The sequence below is a fragment of the Carcharodon carcharias genome, chromosome 2 (assembly GCF_017639515.1).
Source record: "Carcharodon carcharias isolate sCarCar2 chromosome 2, sCarCar2.pri, whole genome shotgun sequence".
Taxonomy (NCBI): domain Eukaryota; kingdom Metazoa; phylum Chordata; class Chondrichthyes; order Lamniformes; family Lamnidae; genus Carcharodon; species Carcharodon carcharias.
Genome location: NC_054468.1, coordinates 30,678,301 through 30,697,473, shown reverse-complemented (window position 1 = coordinate 30,697,473; position 19,173 = coordinate 30,678,301). Strand labels below are relative to the sequence as shown.

At 43.5% G+C, this 19,173-nt stretch overlaps 1 protein-coding gene across 6 annotated transcripts in view; it reads right to left on the bottom strand.

Moving 5' to 3' along the window:
- Positions 1-11,600: 11,600 nt before the first annotated feature.
- Positions 11,601-19,173, bottom strand: part of mecom (MDS1 and EVI1 complex locus) — an 837,494-nt gene continuing 829,921 nt past the window's right edge. For all 6 annotated transcript variants that reach the window (XM_041175578.1, XM_041175580.1, XM_041175586.1 and 3 more), the window contains 3 exons: positions 16,320-16,565; positions 15,339-15,534; positions 11,601-13,062 (listed from right to left, as the gene is read on the bottom strand). In XM_041175578.1, the coding sequence (XP_041031512.1) occupies positions 12,928-13,062; positions 15,339-15,534; positions 16,320-16,565 (577 nt within the window). In that variant the 3' untranslated portion in view covers positions 11,601-12,927. The remainder of the gene's footprint in view (positions 13,063-15,338; positions 15,535-16,319; positions 16,566-19,173) is intronic.

Here is a 19,173-nt window from a genome sequence, read left to right as displayed (position 1 = left end):
TCTGACCTTCATTCCCAGTGGAGGCAGCCTTCTGACTCTGGTGTCTTGTTGGCCTCAGTGACCTTGGCGGTTGTCCTCTGGCCAGTGGAGCCTGTGCTGGCTCCGCCTGGGAGGGAGCGGCCTGTGCCATGGCTGGCATCTCCCCAGTCATTGCAGCCTCATAAGATGCCACGATCACTGGCTGAAGGGCAGAGGAGCTGCTGCTGTCATCCGGAGCGCCCTGAGAGGAACCCACAGAGATGGTAAGCAGCTCATAGCCAAGGTGAGGTCTCTCTGGACCTCCCTGCTCGCCAGTGATGGACGGGAACTTAGCTGGGAGACTGGGTGCCTCATCCATCTCCCACACTGGAGCTGACCACCTGAGGCCACCATTGTGTCTAGACTTGAGTGCAATCCCAGGAGCCCCTGATTCTGTTCCTGGAGCTGCCTCTCTATGAGAGTCACCACTTTCTCAATGGAGGAGGCAGTGTACTCAGCCATGGGGATCAGCGCAGTGCTCATGTTCCGCATGTACCCCTCCGGAAAAGAGACCATGGCATGCATACCCTCATGGACCTCCACCAGATCCTCCCACACATCCTGCTGGATATCCCAGCATCTGCCGCCTAATGGGGTAGAGGCTCATCATCTGCCTTTGACTCAGCATCATCCTGGTCTCCAGCCATCCTCTGACTTCCGGCACCCTGGGCATCCTCTGCCTTCGCCTGCTCCTCAAGCAAGTGTGGAGTGCCCTCATCGCTGTGCTCCAACATTGTAGCCGAGGGTCTAACACCCATCGATGTGCTGGTATCTGTGCTGGTACCTGGTTCAGAGAGCGGGTGTGAAGTGGATGCATGTGAAGCCTGGCGATCTTTTGAAATCAGGGCTGGCTCTTCAAGGTCCAGCAATTGAGTGAGATTGAGAACAACAAAACGTGTCATTAATTTTAATCTTCGCAGTGTCACTGTGCATGCCAGGCACCCTGGTGAGAGCTTGGAGATCTGCATCATGGTGCCATCTCTCAATGATCAATTAGGAATCCAGTTTTGAGGCTCCCATCAATGATGAGGTTACACAAGAATGTTCGCACTATCTGAAACTTTCACCTCTGTGTACTGCACTCTTACCTTCGTCTGACACCCCAGCCTCTCCGCAGCTGGTTGACTGAGGTGCATGGCGCCTCTCCAGCTCCAAGGCATCCTGCTTGACTCTGGATAGGATTAGGAGGTTTGGGGGGCCTCCGCCTGCCCACAACGTTGTTATGGCTTGTCTTTTCCTGAAAGGACAGAGGAGCATTGATTAGTCCACTCTCTACCTGCAGCGCCAATGCAGCCTGGCCAACCCCACCTGAGGATCACCTTGCAGGGCACATCTCAGTCATGGCCCTTAAGCTGCAACTCAGGCCAATCAGCCAGGGCTCACCCACTTGGCCAGCTCTGGTGTAATTGACACTCAGACTCTAACACCTCTGAGCTCCACAGGAGGACAGCCAGACCTTAACACGCTGATCCATGCCAACACGGTACTCACCTTTCCCAAGCATAGCAGGATTTTAAAACTTTAGTGGCACTGCACCCATGTGCGCCGCACAATGTCGTGGCTGTTGACCTGCACCTCTACCTCTTCCCAAGTTCTTTCTGTTAGGTGCAGTGGCCTCCTCTGGGGACAAGGGTGTCCCTCCTGGCAGCCACCTCCTCCAGGAGGGCCATCAGGCACTCGTCCGAAAAACAGGGAGCCGAGTGCCCACCCAACCTGTCCTCCCACCTGGTGTCCCCTGCCACACTTGAGGCCATAACTTCGGTGTTCACAATGTTGCAAATAAGCTCTTCCCTGGCAGCCTTCAAGGAGCTGCCTGTGCTGTTTTCAAACCGGCCCCCAGATTGCCATTGGACAGGCCCCCAACCCCGCCTACCCCTTCCCGACCATTGGGAAGACCCGTTTCATGCAGGGCTGGCCTTAATTGGCCAGCCAGTGTGAAATCGCAGTCGGGGGCTGATCGTGGGCGGCAGCCTGTTTCCCAACCGGTCGCAGGCCTGCTGATCGCGCCCACCCACCAAGGGTAAAATCCAGGCCCAGAAGTAGCTCAATAGTGCCATCATTGCAGTCAAGCAATGCCTATGGCCAGCTAAGGCAGTGGCCACTAAAAGTTCTGCAACTCAGCCCCACAACTCGAAAATAACTGAAGGAAACCTGATAGCTGCAAAAAGTTCCAGAGAGCATTAAAAATCCTGCAACAGCCAAAAGAAGACCACAAAATTTCCAATGTTCAGTTGGAAGGCAACAGTTTTCATTTCCGAATTTACTTTGTTCCGACAATATGTTAAGCTGTGTTTTCTCAATCTCAGTATTTCAGAACCAGATAAACAAGCCATAAAAACTAAAATTGCTATAGGCAATGAAGGTCTCCACGGACTGAATACATCAGGTCTGAAAAATCCAAACAAAATATGGTCAACACTCGAAGAGTGAGGTTTAACTTCAGAATGCACCATCTGGAATTCATGTCTTTCAGTCAACAACTGGCAGAGACCATTGACCAATTCATAAGCCAATGCAGAGACAAGAGATATGATTGTGACTTCACGGTGGCAGAGCTAGCCAACAGAATAATCAAGCTCATGATAGCATCTACCCCAATGGAGGCATTCCAAAAAGACATCTTGGATCAACCGAAAGGTTACACCATGGAAGCAGATGTAAACACGATTCTCTGCTAATGGCTGGACAAGAGTCTACAGGCTATGTGTAATTCATCCACTATTGATGTGATAACCAACATAGGCATGCCTAGTTACCCATATGGGTGGTGCAACCTCATACATGCACCCAGAATTTGCCCAGCTTTCAATGCTGTATGCAAGACATGTGGCACCAGAGGACACTGGAAGTGCCAATGAAGAAAGCAAAGATTAAAGCAAGAGGCTCAATGTCATGAGCAGCCACAGGGATCCAGGCAGGTACAGCATTCAACCAACCAATAGTGTGTACCAAACATCGTCAAGACAAGATCCACAAAATATCTACCCAAGCTACACGGTCATATGATGAGGATGACCGGAATATCAACACTCAAAGTGAGAAGGCATTTAGCACCATGAGCATCAAAGAATATATTGGCACACTGGTATCAACAGAGGCCTTTGTCATCATCAGATTATATGTCGAAAAATGCAGGGTCATTATAACCTATGTGCAAAGCTGGATACCAGTGCAGGTGCAAATGTCCTTCCACTTCACACACTGAAATGGATGTGCTCACAGTTGTGGCAAGTAATGATTCAACCAACCACTGCCAAACTCACCATGTACAATGGCTTGGAGATTCCATCTCTGAGATCCATTACACTCAAGTGTTACAACAATAACTCAGCATGGTCACCCCAGAAATTTTGTATTGTGGACACCACAGGTTAGTGATTGCAGGCCTACCAGCATGCAAGGGCCTGTCCATGATCACCATCCAAGGCAATGTCAAGGCAATGATGAGGACCAGTGACCACAAGGAGCACCATTGAAAACTGCGCTTACACTGGGAGAAGATCATCTAACTGCAATGCAGGCCATCAACCAACAGACTACATGGCATATTTTGAATTGAGTAACTGTACCCATTCCAAACTTCATACTGCGGAACCATTGCAGAACTGCTATTCGGCAGACATGTGCGGACAAACCTCCCCATTCATTACTCGTTGATACTCCCAGGAACACATGAGGCATTACTTGAAAAACAGGGGGAAATGGAAGATGGCCATGACCGGCATGTAGGTAATCAATAACTCAACCTGAACATTGGGCGGAAAGTTCAAGTACAACACCTGATTGATAGTGTCCAGAATCCAGCAGAAATCATCAGCATATTCCTAAAACCAAGGTTAAATCAAGTACAAACACCAAATGGTATGACAGTGCGATGAAACAGATACCAAATCAGAACAATATCACAACCAGAAACACAGAGCAACCCTATCACCACTAGAACATTGTCTAAAATGCAACACAAACAAAGCACCCCTAACCAGCATTCTGAACACATACAGCAGCCTCCTGCAAAGATCAATCTAACTGAAGTTGGATGGATAAGCAAACCACCAATATGTTTCAGAGATATTTATTGCTTTGTGTTAAAGTACATTCAGACACAATGTTATTTTATTTTGCTTTCATGTAAATAGTTTGATCCTTTAAAGGCAAACCTTTAGTTAGAGTAAAAGAGGATGTTGAGATATGATGTGCATGCTCTTTCAAGGGAGCGTACCTTAAACTACCGTCAATTATTAAATACCACAACAGATGTGATGCAGTAGTCCCATGGCTTACAGGCAGTCAATAAGCAGCAGTCGTAGAAGTCAAACTACACTTAGCTCACTGTGAACGTTATCTCTATATAGTTTTATCTTCAAATAAAGAATGCACATTATTGTTTCACTAATTGTTTGATTATTATGCTTATGTCGAAGAAGAAGAACATAACAGCCACCACCTCTCTCAACTCTTCTATTGTTGACAAATTAGCAGGCTGTTTGTCTGACATACATAAGCAGAAACTTCCTTTAATCAAATATTAGGATGGCTGAAGCCATTGTCTTTGGTCCCTACCATGAACTCCATTCCTCTTTGACCATTGTTTGAAGCTGAACCAGGCTGTTTGCAACCTTGAGGCAGAATTTTAAAGGGATGTCGCGGTGGGTCAGGGCTGTAAAATGCGGTGAGCCGTCCAAAAGTCCATTGACTTCAGTGGGACGGTAAAGTCCCGCCAGTGTAAAATTCCACCCTTGGTGTCATGAGATGAGCTCCCGACCACACATCTGCGGCATCATTAAGGTCACCTATTTCCATTTCTGTAATATTGCCTAACTCTGTCCCTACCCCAGCTCATCCGCTATTGGAATCCTCATCCTTGCCTTTGTGACCTCTAGACTTGACTGTTCCAACACACTGCAAGCTGGCCTCCTACATTCCACTCTCTTTAAACTTGAAATCATTCAAAACGTTGTTGCCCAAGTCCTTACTTGCATCAAGTCCAGTTCACCTATCACCCCTGTGATTGTTGACTGACATTGGTTCCTGGCATCCCTGATTTAAATTGCTGCCGCACTGGTGGCTGCACCTTCAGCTGCCTAAGGTAAGGTCCTAAGGTACGGAATCCCCTCCCTCAACCGCTCCACCTCTCTACCTCTCTTTCTTCTTTGAAAACTCCCTTAAAGCCTATCTCTTTGATCAAGCTTTGGGTCATTTGCTCTAATATTGCCTTATCTGGCTCTGTGTCACACTTCGCTTTCTAATACTCCTGTGAAGCTCCTTAGGATGTTTTGTTACATTAAAGATGTTATATAAATAAAAGTTGTTGTTGTATGCTTTCAACTATGAAACACATTGTCAATGTTCCTTTAAATCAAGTGACATAATTTATTTTAAATTGACCTGCTGACTCTTCACTTAGATGCCTTGTCTTTCACTGAGCTACTCTGTGTTGCAAAAACTCCTAATGGCTTTTCCGCCTCTTTTTCTGCTCTTCCTGCCCTGCTGTACTCTTGGAAACACTTCAATCACGGTCAATTTTCCACTGAATTAGGATACAGTATTAGGCTATTTTAAGTGTCATGTAAGCATTTATGTGCTATTAGGAGGGAAAAAAAATCATATTTTTAATGTGAATTTTTTCTTATGGAAATACTAATAAAAATTACTAGCAGAAACCAGTTTAAAAGTTTGCTGTTAAAACTGTAAAGAAGGGCTTTAAGAACGCCACAGATTGTGGAATTTCTCTTAGTCTAGATGGTTGAAGGGAGCTGCCAGTGAAATCCCATCCTAAGCAACTAGAAAATTGTGCCAGGTTTCATTTAAGTGCGTCATAACATTTAACTGAAGCCACGGATGCTTTTTAGTGAACAAGGCCTGCTGGAAGATTGTGCTTAGCACTAAATTGCAGATTTGCCTTTCTGGACCAAAGCCAGATCTTCCAGTCTCTCATGTTCTGCTCCTGTGCTACCAACCGTAACAATTGGAAGGTATACCTTTAATTACTTACGATTCTGCTAGATGTACTGACCAGAGGGAACCATCACAGACAAGCTTACAGCGTGGCTGAACATAACTGCCCCTCTATGAATAAAACAAGGGGTTTTTTTCCAAAGGAATTCCAGTTCGGCTTTTTCACACAACTTATGCGTGATAGTTTTATTGTGTTTTTGGGCTGCTTCCTACTAATCTAGACAGGTTTTGAACTTTTACAGCTTCTGCCAGCATTTCTTGGCTGTTTGCATGTTTCTTTCTGGCTCTGTGTCTCTTTTACTGGCTGAATTTGTTCAGTTAATTCTAGTCGATATCCCCCTCAGTATTTATCATGTGAAATAATAAATATCAGAGAGGATACAGGCTGTAATCTAGACAAGGTGTGCATAGCATTCGTGCTTTAGGATTGTGGTTTATGATGTTATCAGGAGGCCCTTCATTAAATTATCAGTGTTACACTCTCCCACCAGATCTAGGGTATTCTCTACATGACGAACTATCTGATGTTTATGGATTTTAATAGTTTACTGCATTATTTGTTCCAACCAGGATTACACAAACCAGAATTTTGAGCAAGTTAAAAAAAAATCCTATTTTAAGTTTTCAAGTGAAATCTCAATCTGAAATGCATCTTCTGTTGCTAACCCATCACAGGAAGCTAGAGAAATCATGGCATTCAACATTATACACTGAATGAGGAGCACTGAATGGGGGTTAGTCTCTCACTGTGAGGTGGAGCGGGGAGTCAGTCTCTCACAATGGGGGAGGGGTCAGTGTCTCACTGTGGGAGGGTTCTGTGTCTTGCTGTGGGGGCGGGGGGGGGCGGGGGGCAGTGTCTCACTGAGGGGTTGGTCTGTATCTCACTGTAGAGGGGGTCAGTGTCTCATTGTGGGGTGGGGTGGTCAGTTTCTCACTGTAGGAGGTCAGCCTCATTCTTTTGGGGGGGGGGGGTGGTGTCAATGTCTTACTCTGTGGGGGGAGTTAGTGTCTCACTGTTGGGGGGGGGTCAGTGTCACACTATTGGGTGGGTGTTAGTGTCTCACTCTGGGTGAGGTCAGTGTCTCACTGTAGGGGGAGGGATCAATGTCTCACTGCTGGTGGGGTGTCAGTGTCTCACTGCGGGAGAGGTCAGAGTCTCACTGTTTGGGGGTGGTCATTTTCTCACTATGGGTGAGGTCAGTGTCTCACCAGCCAGGGTTTTATGGCCTCACTGCTGCATGTCTATCCCCCCCAGCAGATGTTGTGAGCCATTTAATTCTCAATTCGGTTTAGCGGGACCATAATATCTGATAGGGCAGGAGGGGCCATAAAATCCTGGCCAGTGTATGTGGGAGGTCAATATCTCACTATGGAGGGGATCAGTGTCTCACTGTGGGGGAGGTCAGCGTCTCACTGTTTGTGGGGGCGGGGTCAGTGTCTCTGGTAGTGATACTCAAACTCATGGAGAAGGTGGGGTAACAGTGTATCACATAGGGCAGAAGTTAACCCTTGTTGGGCGGGCTCGGCGGGGACAGGTGGGGGGGGGGTTGGGAAGCTGACTGCTGCCCGCAATCAAGGCCAGAACGTGATTTCACGCTGGTGGGCCAACTAAGGCCAGCTCAGCGTGAAACACGAGTGGCAGCGCTCATTGCTGCCTATACCGAGCTGCCTCAGGGAGATGAAGAATTTTCAAAAAATATAATAAAGAATTGAAAAATGTTGTAAAACATGTCCTCTCGTGTGACAAAGTCATGTTATTAATTAAATTTTTCAATTTTTATTTGCTTTTGGAAACCTCAAACGGCCCGTGGATGAGGTTTCCTAAAAAGTGCAAAGGCCACTTGGCCTTTTCGCCTGCCCATCAACCATAAGGTTGGACGGGAAGCGGGAAATGTAAGTTAATTGAGACTTTAATAACCTTAACAGGTCTTTTAATTGTCAGTGGGCACGCCCGCCGAACGAAATATCACGCAATTGCGCGTTTGACGTTGGGACACTTGCTCAATGTCAACGCGCATCATTTTATGCTCTAGCAGGTCAGGCATGTGCCCACCCGCTGAGGTAAAAATTTTGCCCATGGAGATTTTGGGTTTATTGTATGAAATGTGGGAAACTAGGTGTTCATCTTAAGTAGTCATCTTTGTGTTTGGAATAAATTATACAACAGTGTGTAGGATAAACTTCCATAAGCCCCAGACAACACTGTGACACAATGGATGTGACAGGGTTACAAGTTGGTGTCATATTTGTGCTGTATGTAGGCATGACGTGATCATGATAGAATGGCTGATTTTCTAATGGTCAGTTCTTCACATTGTTCTATAAAACAAAATTGTGACACAGCCCAGTATGATGGTTGAGTTGTGTACTTTATTTTAAAAACAGCCAAATGGATCATGTATAGGAGCAAAGACCGATTGTTAGTGTTGAATTATTGAGCCCAAATGATTACAAACTGGGAATCATTATATGCACAATGTCTCCACCAATAATGACCTGAAGTCCTGCCAGCAGCTAGCTGAAAGAAATCATTTCTAAAGAAAGAACTTTTACTTTTCTGTAACACCTTTTGTGACCTCAGGGCATCCCAAAACACTTCACAGCCAAACAAGTGCTTTTGAAGTACCTTTGCTGTTGAAATGTTGGGAAAACACTGTGGCCAATTTATGCACAGCCAAGTCTGACAGTCATAGCCAAAATTTTAAAATTTTTAAAAATTATCTGGTTAAGGTGAAAATATTGACCACAAGAATTCTCTTGCTCTTCTTTGAATAGTGTCATGGGTTCTTTCACATGAACCTGATGGTACATCCTAAAGTGCAGCACTCCCTCAGTACTGCACTGGAGTCTCAGCCTGAACTCTGTGCTCGAGTCCCTGCAGTAGGCTTTGAGCCCATGGCTTTCTGAGTCAAACAGGACAGTAAATGGCAGTTAATTTTTCTTTTCCGTCCAAGATTGCTGGTGATAGATTGGAGTTGTTGCAGCTCCAGGTGGTAATATGATTCACCACTTGAGCTTTCTAATGTCTGTGTTGGTTCACACTGGTGTAGACTGATGGCCAAAATGGTTAGTGGCCAGCAGCTCGTCATATTACTCTCTGTCTCTGTGAACCAAGAAAGAATAAGCTTTTTTTCCTTTGTGGATCACTTGGGCATATACTATGGTGCCCATGGGCTACTTATAGAGCTTTGCATTCTGTGAGCATTGTTAAAATTGAAGCTTTAATTATTCTTGGGGCAGAGTTTTATGGCCCCATTGTGGCAAGGGCAGGGCCGTAAAATGCAGCAAGCCATTCAAACACCCATTGACTTTGGCGGTACGGTAAAATCCCGCCAGTGTAAATTCCAGCCTTGATGTTTTAGTTTAGAACCAGCTGTGAGGAAAAAAAAAACTAAGAATGGATCTCTCCAAATATTCACGCCCACAAAATCCAAACAAAACAAACCACTGAGCAAGAAGTAAAAATGGAAATAGAGTTGAGCTGACTGAGTTTCATGAGCCGGATTGCCAAAGCTTACAGGCTGTCTATGAGCCATAGTTAGATACATCTGTTCCAAATCATGATCAGGAAATATTCAATGCACATGTGACTTCGGGGAACTGAAGGTGATACTGAATCATAAAGTGGCTTTTGACAAAATGGATATCTATCATATTGTAAGCGCATCAATGCAGGTGGATGAAAATGATTGGGTTGGGGTTTTGTCTAACATGCTGCCTGAAACAAAGCGAGAATGTAGAGGGCAATGGGGCTGAGAGACATCCCAGTCCCAACCTGGATTCTTCTCTCCGGCCCACAGCAGTGATGGCTGGCAGCCTCCCATTCACCACCTCAGCATACGTAAATAATGGTGGAGTAAACAAGGACTTGCAACCCACCTGAATTCCATTTTCTTTTGCCCCTGGTATTGCTGATCCAATCCATGGCCAGAAGAGGCATGGCAGTAGTTCTGGGACAGCGTCAAAAATCCAATACCCATTTTTGGAGGAAGAGGAGCCAGCAGTTGCAGCCTTTACCTTGCCTCGGGGTCTAAAACCTAACTGCATTTAGAATTTAGTTCTGAAACCGAAAATAAATCCCATATACAGACCACTGGGGCTATTTTGCCCCCTTTAAATCCTCTCTCCTGATGCTACAGTGTGAGTGTCCTGTTGCAATTGCTTTGATGACAGTGACATGAATGTTCTGCCCTGACCCAGATCCAAGGTCACTGTGGAACAAGGTGGCAGCCAGAAATTTCACCCCCAGCCCTCTCCTGGCTAGTGGAGGGAGTTCAGCCCAATATTTGGGGGCATCATTAAATGTTGTTCTTATTCTCTGCAGCTACCTTTGTAAATGAGGTCTTCTGGTGCAGTGGGGAGTGTCCCTGCCTCTGAGCCAGAAGCTCTGTATTCGAGTCTTACCCCATGGTTTGATGGCCAAAAGACGTGGCCAGACAAGTTGAGTATCAATCTTCAAATCCTTCCAACACACTCAAATGGCAGGCAGCAATTGTGGGTGAGATCCCTTGTCAGCCATGATGGAAAGCAAGTCAGAGTTTCGACCATCACTATCAATAGCTCCAGACTACAACATGCACGTAAAAGTGCATGTTGCCACAGTGACCTGGACTCCCTAACTGGTCTGTAACACACCATTTTTATAAAAAATGAATTTCCTAGTGGAGGATAATGAGAGTAGCATTTCTTTTTTTTTTTTACATACTTTTACACAAAAAATAGCCCACTCTCCTTGAGTACCATTCTTCCCTGTAAATGTTGGTATTAGTAGACAACGCTGCCCACTTCCCCCTGCCCCCAATTGGTTTCCCTGGGAATGTTAGGAGCAAAGACTGATTGTTAGTGTTGAATTATTGAGCCCAAATGATTACAAACTGGGAATCATTATATGCACAATGTCTCCACCAATAACGACTGGAGTCCTGCCAGCTGCTAGCTGAAAGAAACCATTTCTAAAGAAAGAACTGACATTTTTCTGTCACACCTTTTGTGACCTCAGGACCTCACAAAACACTTCACAGACAATCAAGTGCTTTTGAAGTATAGATACTGTTGAAATGTCAGGAAAACACTGCAGCTGATTTGTGTTATAACTTTTTTAAAAAAAAATTGGCGGAGGTGAAAATATTGGCCACAAGAAACCTGCTTGCACTTCTTTGAATAGTGTCATAGGTTCTTTTACATCAACTTGATGGCACATCCCACAGTGCAGCACTCCCTCAGTACAGCACTGGAGTCTCAGCCTAAACTCCATATTCGAGGTTGCTGCGGTGGGGTACCTGAGCCCATAGCTTTCTGGGTCAAGCAGGAGAGTAAACAGCTGTTCATATTTCTTTGCTGTCCATGATTGCTGGTGATAGGTTGAAGTTGCTGCAGTGCCTGAGCTTTCTAACCATTGCACTGGTTCACTCTGAGGTAGATTGATGGCCATAACCGATAGGGAGCCAACCTGAATAGGAAAATCTGAGGAGACTGGACATTGGTGACCACATTGCAGGTGCTGTTACACCCTCACTCATTTTCCAGCATTGCCACAGTCAAGATGATTTGGAGACCCATCAACATAAAAAGCTCAGAGTGATGAACACACATGCACCAGCAGACCTCAGGTTTGCTTTTATTTTTATTAGCTGTTCCTCTCATTATATTTTTATTTAAATGCATAACAGATACATTGTACAAAGCATTTAGAGAAAGTACCTCAACTTGCTGGCTATTCAAAATCAGATATAAACAAAAAAAAAGACGAATCTGCTCCGCCACAACTGGCGAAATAAAAGAAATACAATCTGTTAATTTTTTTTTTGTTTTTTAAAACATAAGTTTGGCACATTTATACCTTAATTGCTGCCACTGAATAGGATTACTGGAACAAAACACCACACAAGCAGACAAACAGCTTAAAATATTAGGTATAGGTCTAATTAGAAGAATCATGCTGTAATGAAGGAATCATAACTGCTTATACAATTGAATCAGCTCATTGTATTAAACAAAACAAACTAAGTAAAGTCTATTCATTAGGCAGATTCATTAAAACGCATAAGATCGAATGATTTTTTTTTGTTTTTTTTACAACACTATTTGGCACTCGTGTATATCCATTGCCTTCCCCTCCCTTCCTCATCCTACCCCATCCCTCCCTAACCCAGACTTGGAATCATAGATCTCAACCTGTGATATAAAGCACCTGTGAGTACGTGTGTATGTTTGTGTGTAGACTGAACAGTGCGAGATTGTTAAACAGACAAATAAATAGCACAGTGCTACACACACTTTTAATAAAAAGTTATAAAAAAATGATTGTCTAAAATTAAAGTTAATTTGAAAAATTTGGGTGGGGGGACATTTATTTGTGGAAGCAGATTGCTGGTTTTCAGTGAGGAACCGGTATGTTACGAAGTGAACTTTGAATTGCTTTAATTATACAACAAAAAAAAATAATTGATTTGTGCTTAAAAGAACACAAAACTAATGCAAATAGCAATTTGTACAGGAAGAGCCAATGTCACCCAATCTCCCCTCCTCCCCCATTAAATGAATTTTATACAAATGATTTAGTTTTCAATAAATCGAGTGCTAGGATACATTGAAAATGGTCAAACCCTCTCCCAGTGAGTACAATGGAAGACGCTCTCTTGTGCCGCTGAGGCGTGAGCTCCCAGCTCCTAGTTGAACTACTTTGTGTCGCATTGATCCTCACAACAACGCAGCTGCCTTCGCTGTGCAAAACAAAATACTAGGAGAATAAATACAATTTCATTTTTTTTTTTAAAACTGTCAGTTTAAGGTCACAAAATTCCGATTGGGGTGACCCAGCAGATTTCTAAGGCGTTCTGCTCAGGAGTCTCTCTCTATAAATAGACACAAAGGAAAGGGTAAAAATAAAAAGGAACAGAAAATGCCATGCTATGTATGACGCTGGACTTGGTCCCATCCGGTTATTGCAAAGTGTCATACATGGCTCATAGACTGGAGGGTGCTTGGCTCCGTCGCTGCTCTTGGCATGCTGTGCCACATGTTGGGGGCATTGTGAGATGCGGAATGGATAGATTCCTTGTCGGACAAAGAGAGCATCATGGCATATGCCTACAAAGAGAAGGAATGAAAGGAATGTGAGTCAGGAAGATAACATCTATTTGAATGGGTATCGCACGTGTTTCAAGTAAATTTTACTTATTACCATTGTTTACTTTAATTTTCTTCCCTTCCCTGCACGTCTCCTTCCCCAACCTGGCTAAAGTTTTACATCTCTCCTGATTAGTGAGGTTGGGACCATACAACAACAATTATTGTATTTATATAAGGCCTTTAACATAGTAAAACGACCCAAGGTACTTCACAAGAGCATTGATCCAGGTGTTACTGCTTTTCTGTTGTTGATTATATTCATATGTGTGGGCAGGGTAGCAGGATAGTGAGATGGTGACAGGATTGGATTTCGGGAAATTATTCAGTGGGCTCTGCTGTCAAATTCAAAGAACAGCAGCTTTTTTTTTTAATAGTTTTGAGTGGGAGTACAGTTTTCTTAGGGTGTTGTGGGGTCGCAAAACGGGAAATGCCAATTCAGTTGAAAAATTAGGACTATCAGTTTCCCCAATAATTCAATGAGTTTATCCAGTGGAGAACTGATTAATCCAGACTAAGGAGGTCTTCTGTTTGACCTAGGGTCTGTGCTGATCAGCCTGGGTTGGGGACATCACCAGTGAATGTGTGCCTTGGTTAGCAAGTGGGAAAAGGAAAGTCAGCTCAAGTTCCTGCTGCTAATTGCTTTCCAGCAAATCCTAGGAGAAGTATAGTTGGTCAACCATCAGATGAAGACAGCATAAAACCTGGCTGGGATATCTGAACTAAAAACAGAAATGCTGGAAAAACTCAGCAGGTCTGGCAGCATCTGTGGAGAGAGAAGCAGAGTTAACTCTACTTCAGAGTGAAAGAGAAGTTGAAATGTATGGATTTTATACTGTTTAAGAGGGAGTGGAACAGGTGGGGCAAGATAGAAGGTCAGGGATCGGTGGGAGCTAAGAAGAAACTGACAAAGATGTCATGGGCACAAGACAAAGGGAGTGTTAACGGTAGTGGTAAAGACTAAATAAGGTGCTGATCGTGGTATAAATATAAGAGCAGAATGTGTTAATAGTAGAACAAGAGTCAGTGCTCTGTGAAAGCACAACATAGAAACCAGTGACAGATAGCCCTGTGGGGTACTTGGGGGAAAAGGATAACAATTAAATAAAAATAAATAAATAAATAGCAAAAATAAAAAGTATCATTAAAAAAGCAAAAAAAAAAAAGGATTAAAAAAAGGGGTAAAGATGGAGGAGAGGGTTCATGGTCTGAAGTCATTGAACTCAATGTTAAGTCCAGAATGCTGTAAGTGCTGAGATGCTGTTCCTCCAGTTTGCGCTGAGCTTCACTGGAACATTGCAATAGGCCAAGGATGGACATGCGGGCATGACAGCAGATTGGTGTGTTGAAATGGCAGGTGACAGTAAGGTCTGGGTCATGCTTGCGGACTGAACGAAGGTGTTCCGTAAAGTAGTCACCCAGTCTGTGTTTGGTCTCCCCATTGTAGAGGAATCTGCATTGGGAACAGCGAATACAGTAGACCAAATTGAAGGAGCTGCAAGTGAAGCGCTGCTTCACCTGAAAGAAGTGGTTGGGGCCTTCGACGGTGAAGAGGGTGGGGGTAAAGAGGCAGGTGTTGCACCTTCTGCGATTGCATGGGAAGGTGTCTTGGGAAGGGGATGAGGAGTTGGGGGTGATGGAGGAGTGGACCAGGGTATCACGGAGGGAATGATCCCTACAGAATACTGACGGGGGCCGGGGTGGGGGGGGGGGGGGGGGGGGGGGGGGGGGGGGGCTGGTGAATGAGAAGAGTTTGGTGGCAGCATCATGCTGGAGTTGATGGAATATCTGATCTGGTTGACTTCTCTGGCAGCAGTTAGTCAAGGCTGCCCCTTTTGAGGGACATGCCTGAGGCATCCTGCTGCCTGTGCAACATCTTCAGAATAGGAGAGGAGGGTGTATTCCATATTTCGTGTTGAACAGCTTGCAGATTCTCTTTTAGGAAATGAACATAGATACACATGATAGGTGTGGAAAGGCCATCCGTCCAAACTTTGTTCATCCTATCATTTGCACTTATTCCAACTTGGTGTTGTGTAGCTGAACAGCATTTAATTTACATTAAAATCAGGGGTCTAATAAGCCTGCAGTGGACCATGCTGGGAACTTTAGGTCTTTTATGGATCTCATAATTCATGATTCATCTGGGGAGTGGCACCTGATGCACTTCAGTATGCTGCCATGATATTATCCCCTGACTTGAGCCACTAAAGTTGAATTCACGCCCTGAGTCTCACCTGTGACTTGGATTTCCTGTATAAAGGCTGCTTCAGATCTTCAGACAGGTGGGTAGTGCTGTACGTGGTCAGATCAGCCTCACTGAACTGATTCCCCTCGGCTTTCCTTGTGTTGAGGCTGTCTGTGAAGTGCCGGATGTGTTCCAGGGCGGAAAGGCTACTCTTGGTTTGAAGTCTCATATCCTCTTGCTTATAACTTGAAGAAGAAACAAAGTGGTTGCTCAACATATATAAGCGAATGATAGCAAGTCATATTACTCTCATCATAGCATTTCACAGTTTTTGCCAGAACAGAACTAAGCAAGCTGCTTGGCAGAATGTGTCTAACTATTAAGAGTTAGTGTTTACAAGGAAAACTGTTGTCACTTGATGCCATGTGGAGAATGGAGGCTCGCTCAGTAGCATAAGACAGATGAGCTACAAAACTTGCCCACATCATCCTGCTGCAGTTCTGTAGCTGAAACAATAGGGCTAGTTTTAATCTAATTTACTGGGTTCAAGCCCACCTCCTACTTTACCATTGGCAGATTGGATCAAGTCAGCTTCATACCAAGAGGGATAGGCTAGAATTACCCCCCAGTATCTCAGAATAACTTTGGACAGACCATTCGAAATTTTTTAAATGAGCTGAAATGAGTTTCTCCAGCTCCATTACCTCATGCAATAGCTTCATTTTTCCAGCAGTCCAAGGGGCCTGTGAACAAAAACTTGTGTTCTCCCCAGGCAGCAGAAAAATCAAAAGGCTTGTAAAATATTTAACCGTGTGCTATCTTTAGAGCACGGTTTACATTTCTACTGTATGCAAGTTAAGTAGGGATCTGTTTTTCTTCACATGACCACCCCTCACAACTACCCCCTGCCCAGATGATATCTAATTAACTGCCAGGGCACTATCCACAAAAATCAGTCTTCAATAGGGCATATTGAAGAGTTAATTGGAGTGCCATTGGACATCAGGTGCCACTCGCAGTATATACCAACCTGCTGGGAGAGTCCTTGCTGTTCTGCTCCGGCTTCCTCAGCTCATCATATTCAATTCCATCTTGGTTTCCGCCATCCAGTTTAAAAGCAATCGGATCATTGACCGGCTTTCTCAACATGTTACATCCTCCTTCCTCTTCCTCTTCTTCTAGTTCCACATCTTCCTCTTCATCATCATCATCCAGTTCATGAGTTTTCTGACTCGTCACAGGGGCTTTCTCCTCCTCACTGTGTCTTCCATTGATTCTGAAGGGTGAGAAAAACAAGGCATGAGTGATTGCTAACCCCAGGACTTAAAATATGAGTCTCAATATTTCTGGCACAAGTATCACTGTAGATAGCCACACTCAATCAAATAATTATTGAGAGGTTCAAAAAGACTGTTTATGATAGAAGTTTTGAGAGGTGAAGGCCTCCTATAAAAAAATTGTTTGGCTTTTAATCCCACTTCTATCACTCAGCTGTCTCACAAGGGAGATTACTGAGAGTATACCAAGGGGAAGGAAGTAGATGTACTATACCTGGAATCTTAAAAAGCATTTGATTAAGTGCCATATGAGAAACATCGTGCAAAGATGGAATTTAGATAAAGTGGCAGCATGGATAGAGAAGTGATTAATGGATAGAAGCCAGATGTGAAGGAATTTCTTCTCTTAGAGGGTAGTGGATGTCTGGAATTGTCACTGAAAGTATTTAAAGAGGAGGTACACAGATTTTTGAAATATCAGGGAGTAGAGGGCTATGAGGAACTGGCATGAAAAAAGAGTTGAGGTCTGGGACAGATCAGCCATGATCTTATTGATTAGTGGGGTGGGTTTGAGGGGCCAAATGGCTTACTCCTGTTCCTATTTCTTATGCTATTCCAAATGGATATTTATCACTTTGGCAAAGCATAGTTAGTGGTATGTCCCAAAGATCAGTGCTGGGACCTCTCTTGTCAACATATATAAATGTTTAACCAGGGGCTTGTTCACATACATAAATAATTTGGTCATGGGTGCAGAAAGACTAAAATTTGCTGATGACACCAAATTAGAGAGCATGGTGAGAGAGAGAGAAATACCTGGAAAAACTCAGCAGGTCTGGCAGCATTGGCGGAGAAGAGCACAGTTGACGTTTTGAGTCCTCATGTCCCTTCAACAGAACTAGTCAACAGATTTTTCAACAGACTAGTTCTGTTGAAGGGTCATGAGGACTCAAAACGTCAACTGTGCTCTTCTCCGCAGATGCTGCCAGACCTGCTGAGTTTTTCCAGGTATTTCTGTTTCTGTTTTTGTTTTGGATTTCTAGCATCCACAGTTCTTTGCTTTTATCTAGACAGCGTGGTGAATTGAGAAAGAATACAGGAGACTGTAAGAAGAAATAGTTTATGAGAGTGGGCAAATACAATTCAAAGTGGTGGAGGTTACTTTTTGGAAAAAGGAAATAAAAACTCAATGGTAACATTCTGACTAAGCGGAGGAACAAAAAAATGTAGGGCGATAGATATGGAGTCTTTTAATAGTAGGATTATAGGTGAAAAAAGTAAGACAAGTGGGATGTCGGGTTTTATATGTCATGGTCTGAATACAAAAGCAGCAAGGGTATGATGAATTGGTTGAGGCAAATTTGGAGTAGTGTGTGCAGTTTTGTTATCTCCTGTTATAGAAAGACATAGGAGCCATGGAAAAGGCACAAAATAGATTTAATAGGATGATACCAAAGGTAGGATATAGTTATGAGGAAAGATTTGGAAAAAAAGAAAACTATGTTACTAGTGCAAAAATGGTGAAGGTGAAATGCAATGGAAGTTTTACAAGGTTTTGAAAGGATTTGATAAAGTAAATGGTAAAAAATTATTTCCATTGATTAATAAATTATTAAAAGGGAGGGATGAGCTTAGAATTAGTACAAAAAGCATAAAGGGAGAGGTTGCAAGGCATTTTTTGCCCTTTGTCTAGCACTTAATATACATAGCTTTACATTCTTCATGGATTGAGGAATATTAAAACATGTGTTTATAAAAGTGGCATTCTGTGGAATTCTATTAAGTCAATACCTATTACACTATTGGCTACTGAAAACATCAAACAAGGCATTTAGAAGCTCGGAGAGTAAAAATATTAAAGGAAGTAAACTTGACTTGAGAGGTAATTTTGATATAGAGATACCCCCAGCACAAACCTGATAGGACAATTGGTCTCCTCTGCTGAAGTTGATATGATTGGTTTTTAAACTCTGCCTGGGAGAACAACTCACATGTGGATGGGCTAGACCTTATAGAAACCACCCAATTTTCATTTCCAGTGAAGTTTCTATAATGGCTAGACAATGGGCAATGCCTGGGCCATGAATTGAAAATTTATCCCATGACTCCATAATATTCTTTCTTGTACAGTGTAAAATGGTATCCTTTACTCCCCTTTCCAGTAAGAAGGTAAAGTATCTCTCCTGTGGTTTTGGATGTTAATGGGTTGAGCACATCACATTTCTAACCTATTGTGAGCTGACAGCTGTTATGAGACTCATTCATTACATGCAAGCTGGGGTCAATTGGGGTAAATGGGAGATATAAGAAAATAATAATGTAATTGCAAAAATTGAAAACATTTTTACCCATATTTTGGATGCTTCTAATGGAATAAGGTAAACTATTAAAATGTCACTTGTCGTGCAAATAGCCACCACAAGATGGCAACTTCCAGTCGATGCCTGGCTTAAAAAAAACTGAATTTCAACTCAAAACATTAAAGTAGCAGCATGGCTCAAATCAAGGCTTTCACAAACCTCCTTCCAATAATACACTCATGCTCAAAAAATGTGATTTTTCACATAGATCTACTTTTATTTTGACAAAGGATCTTTGCCTCAAACA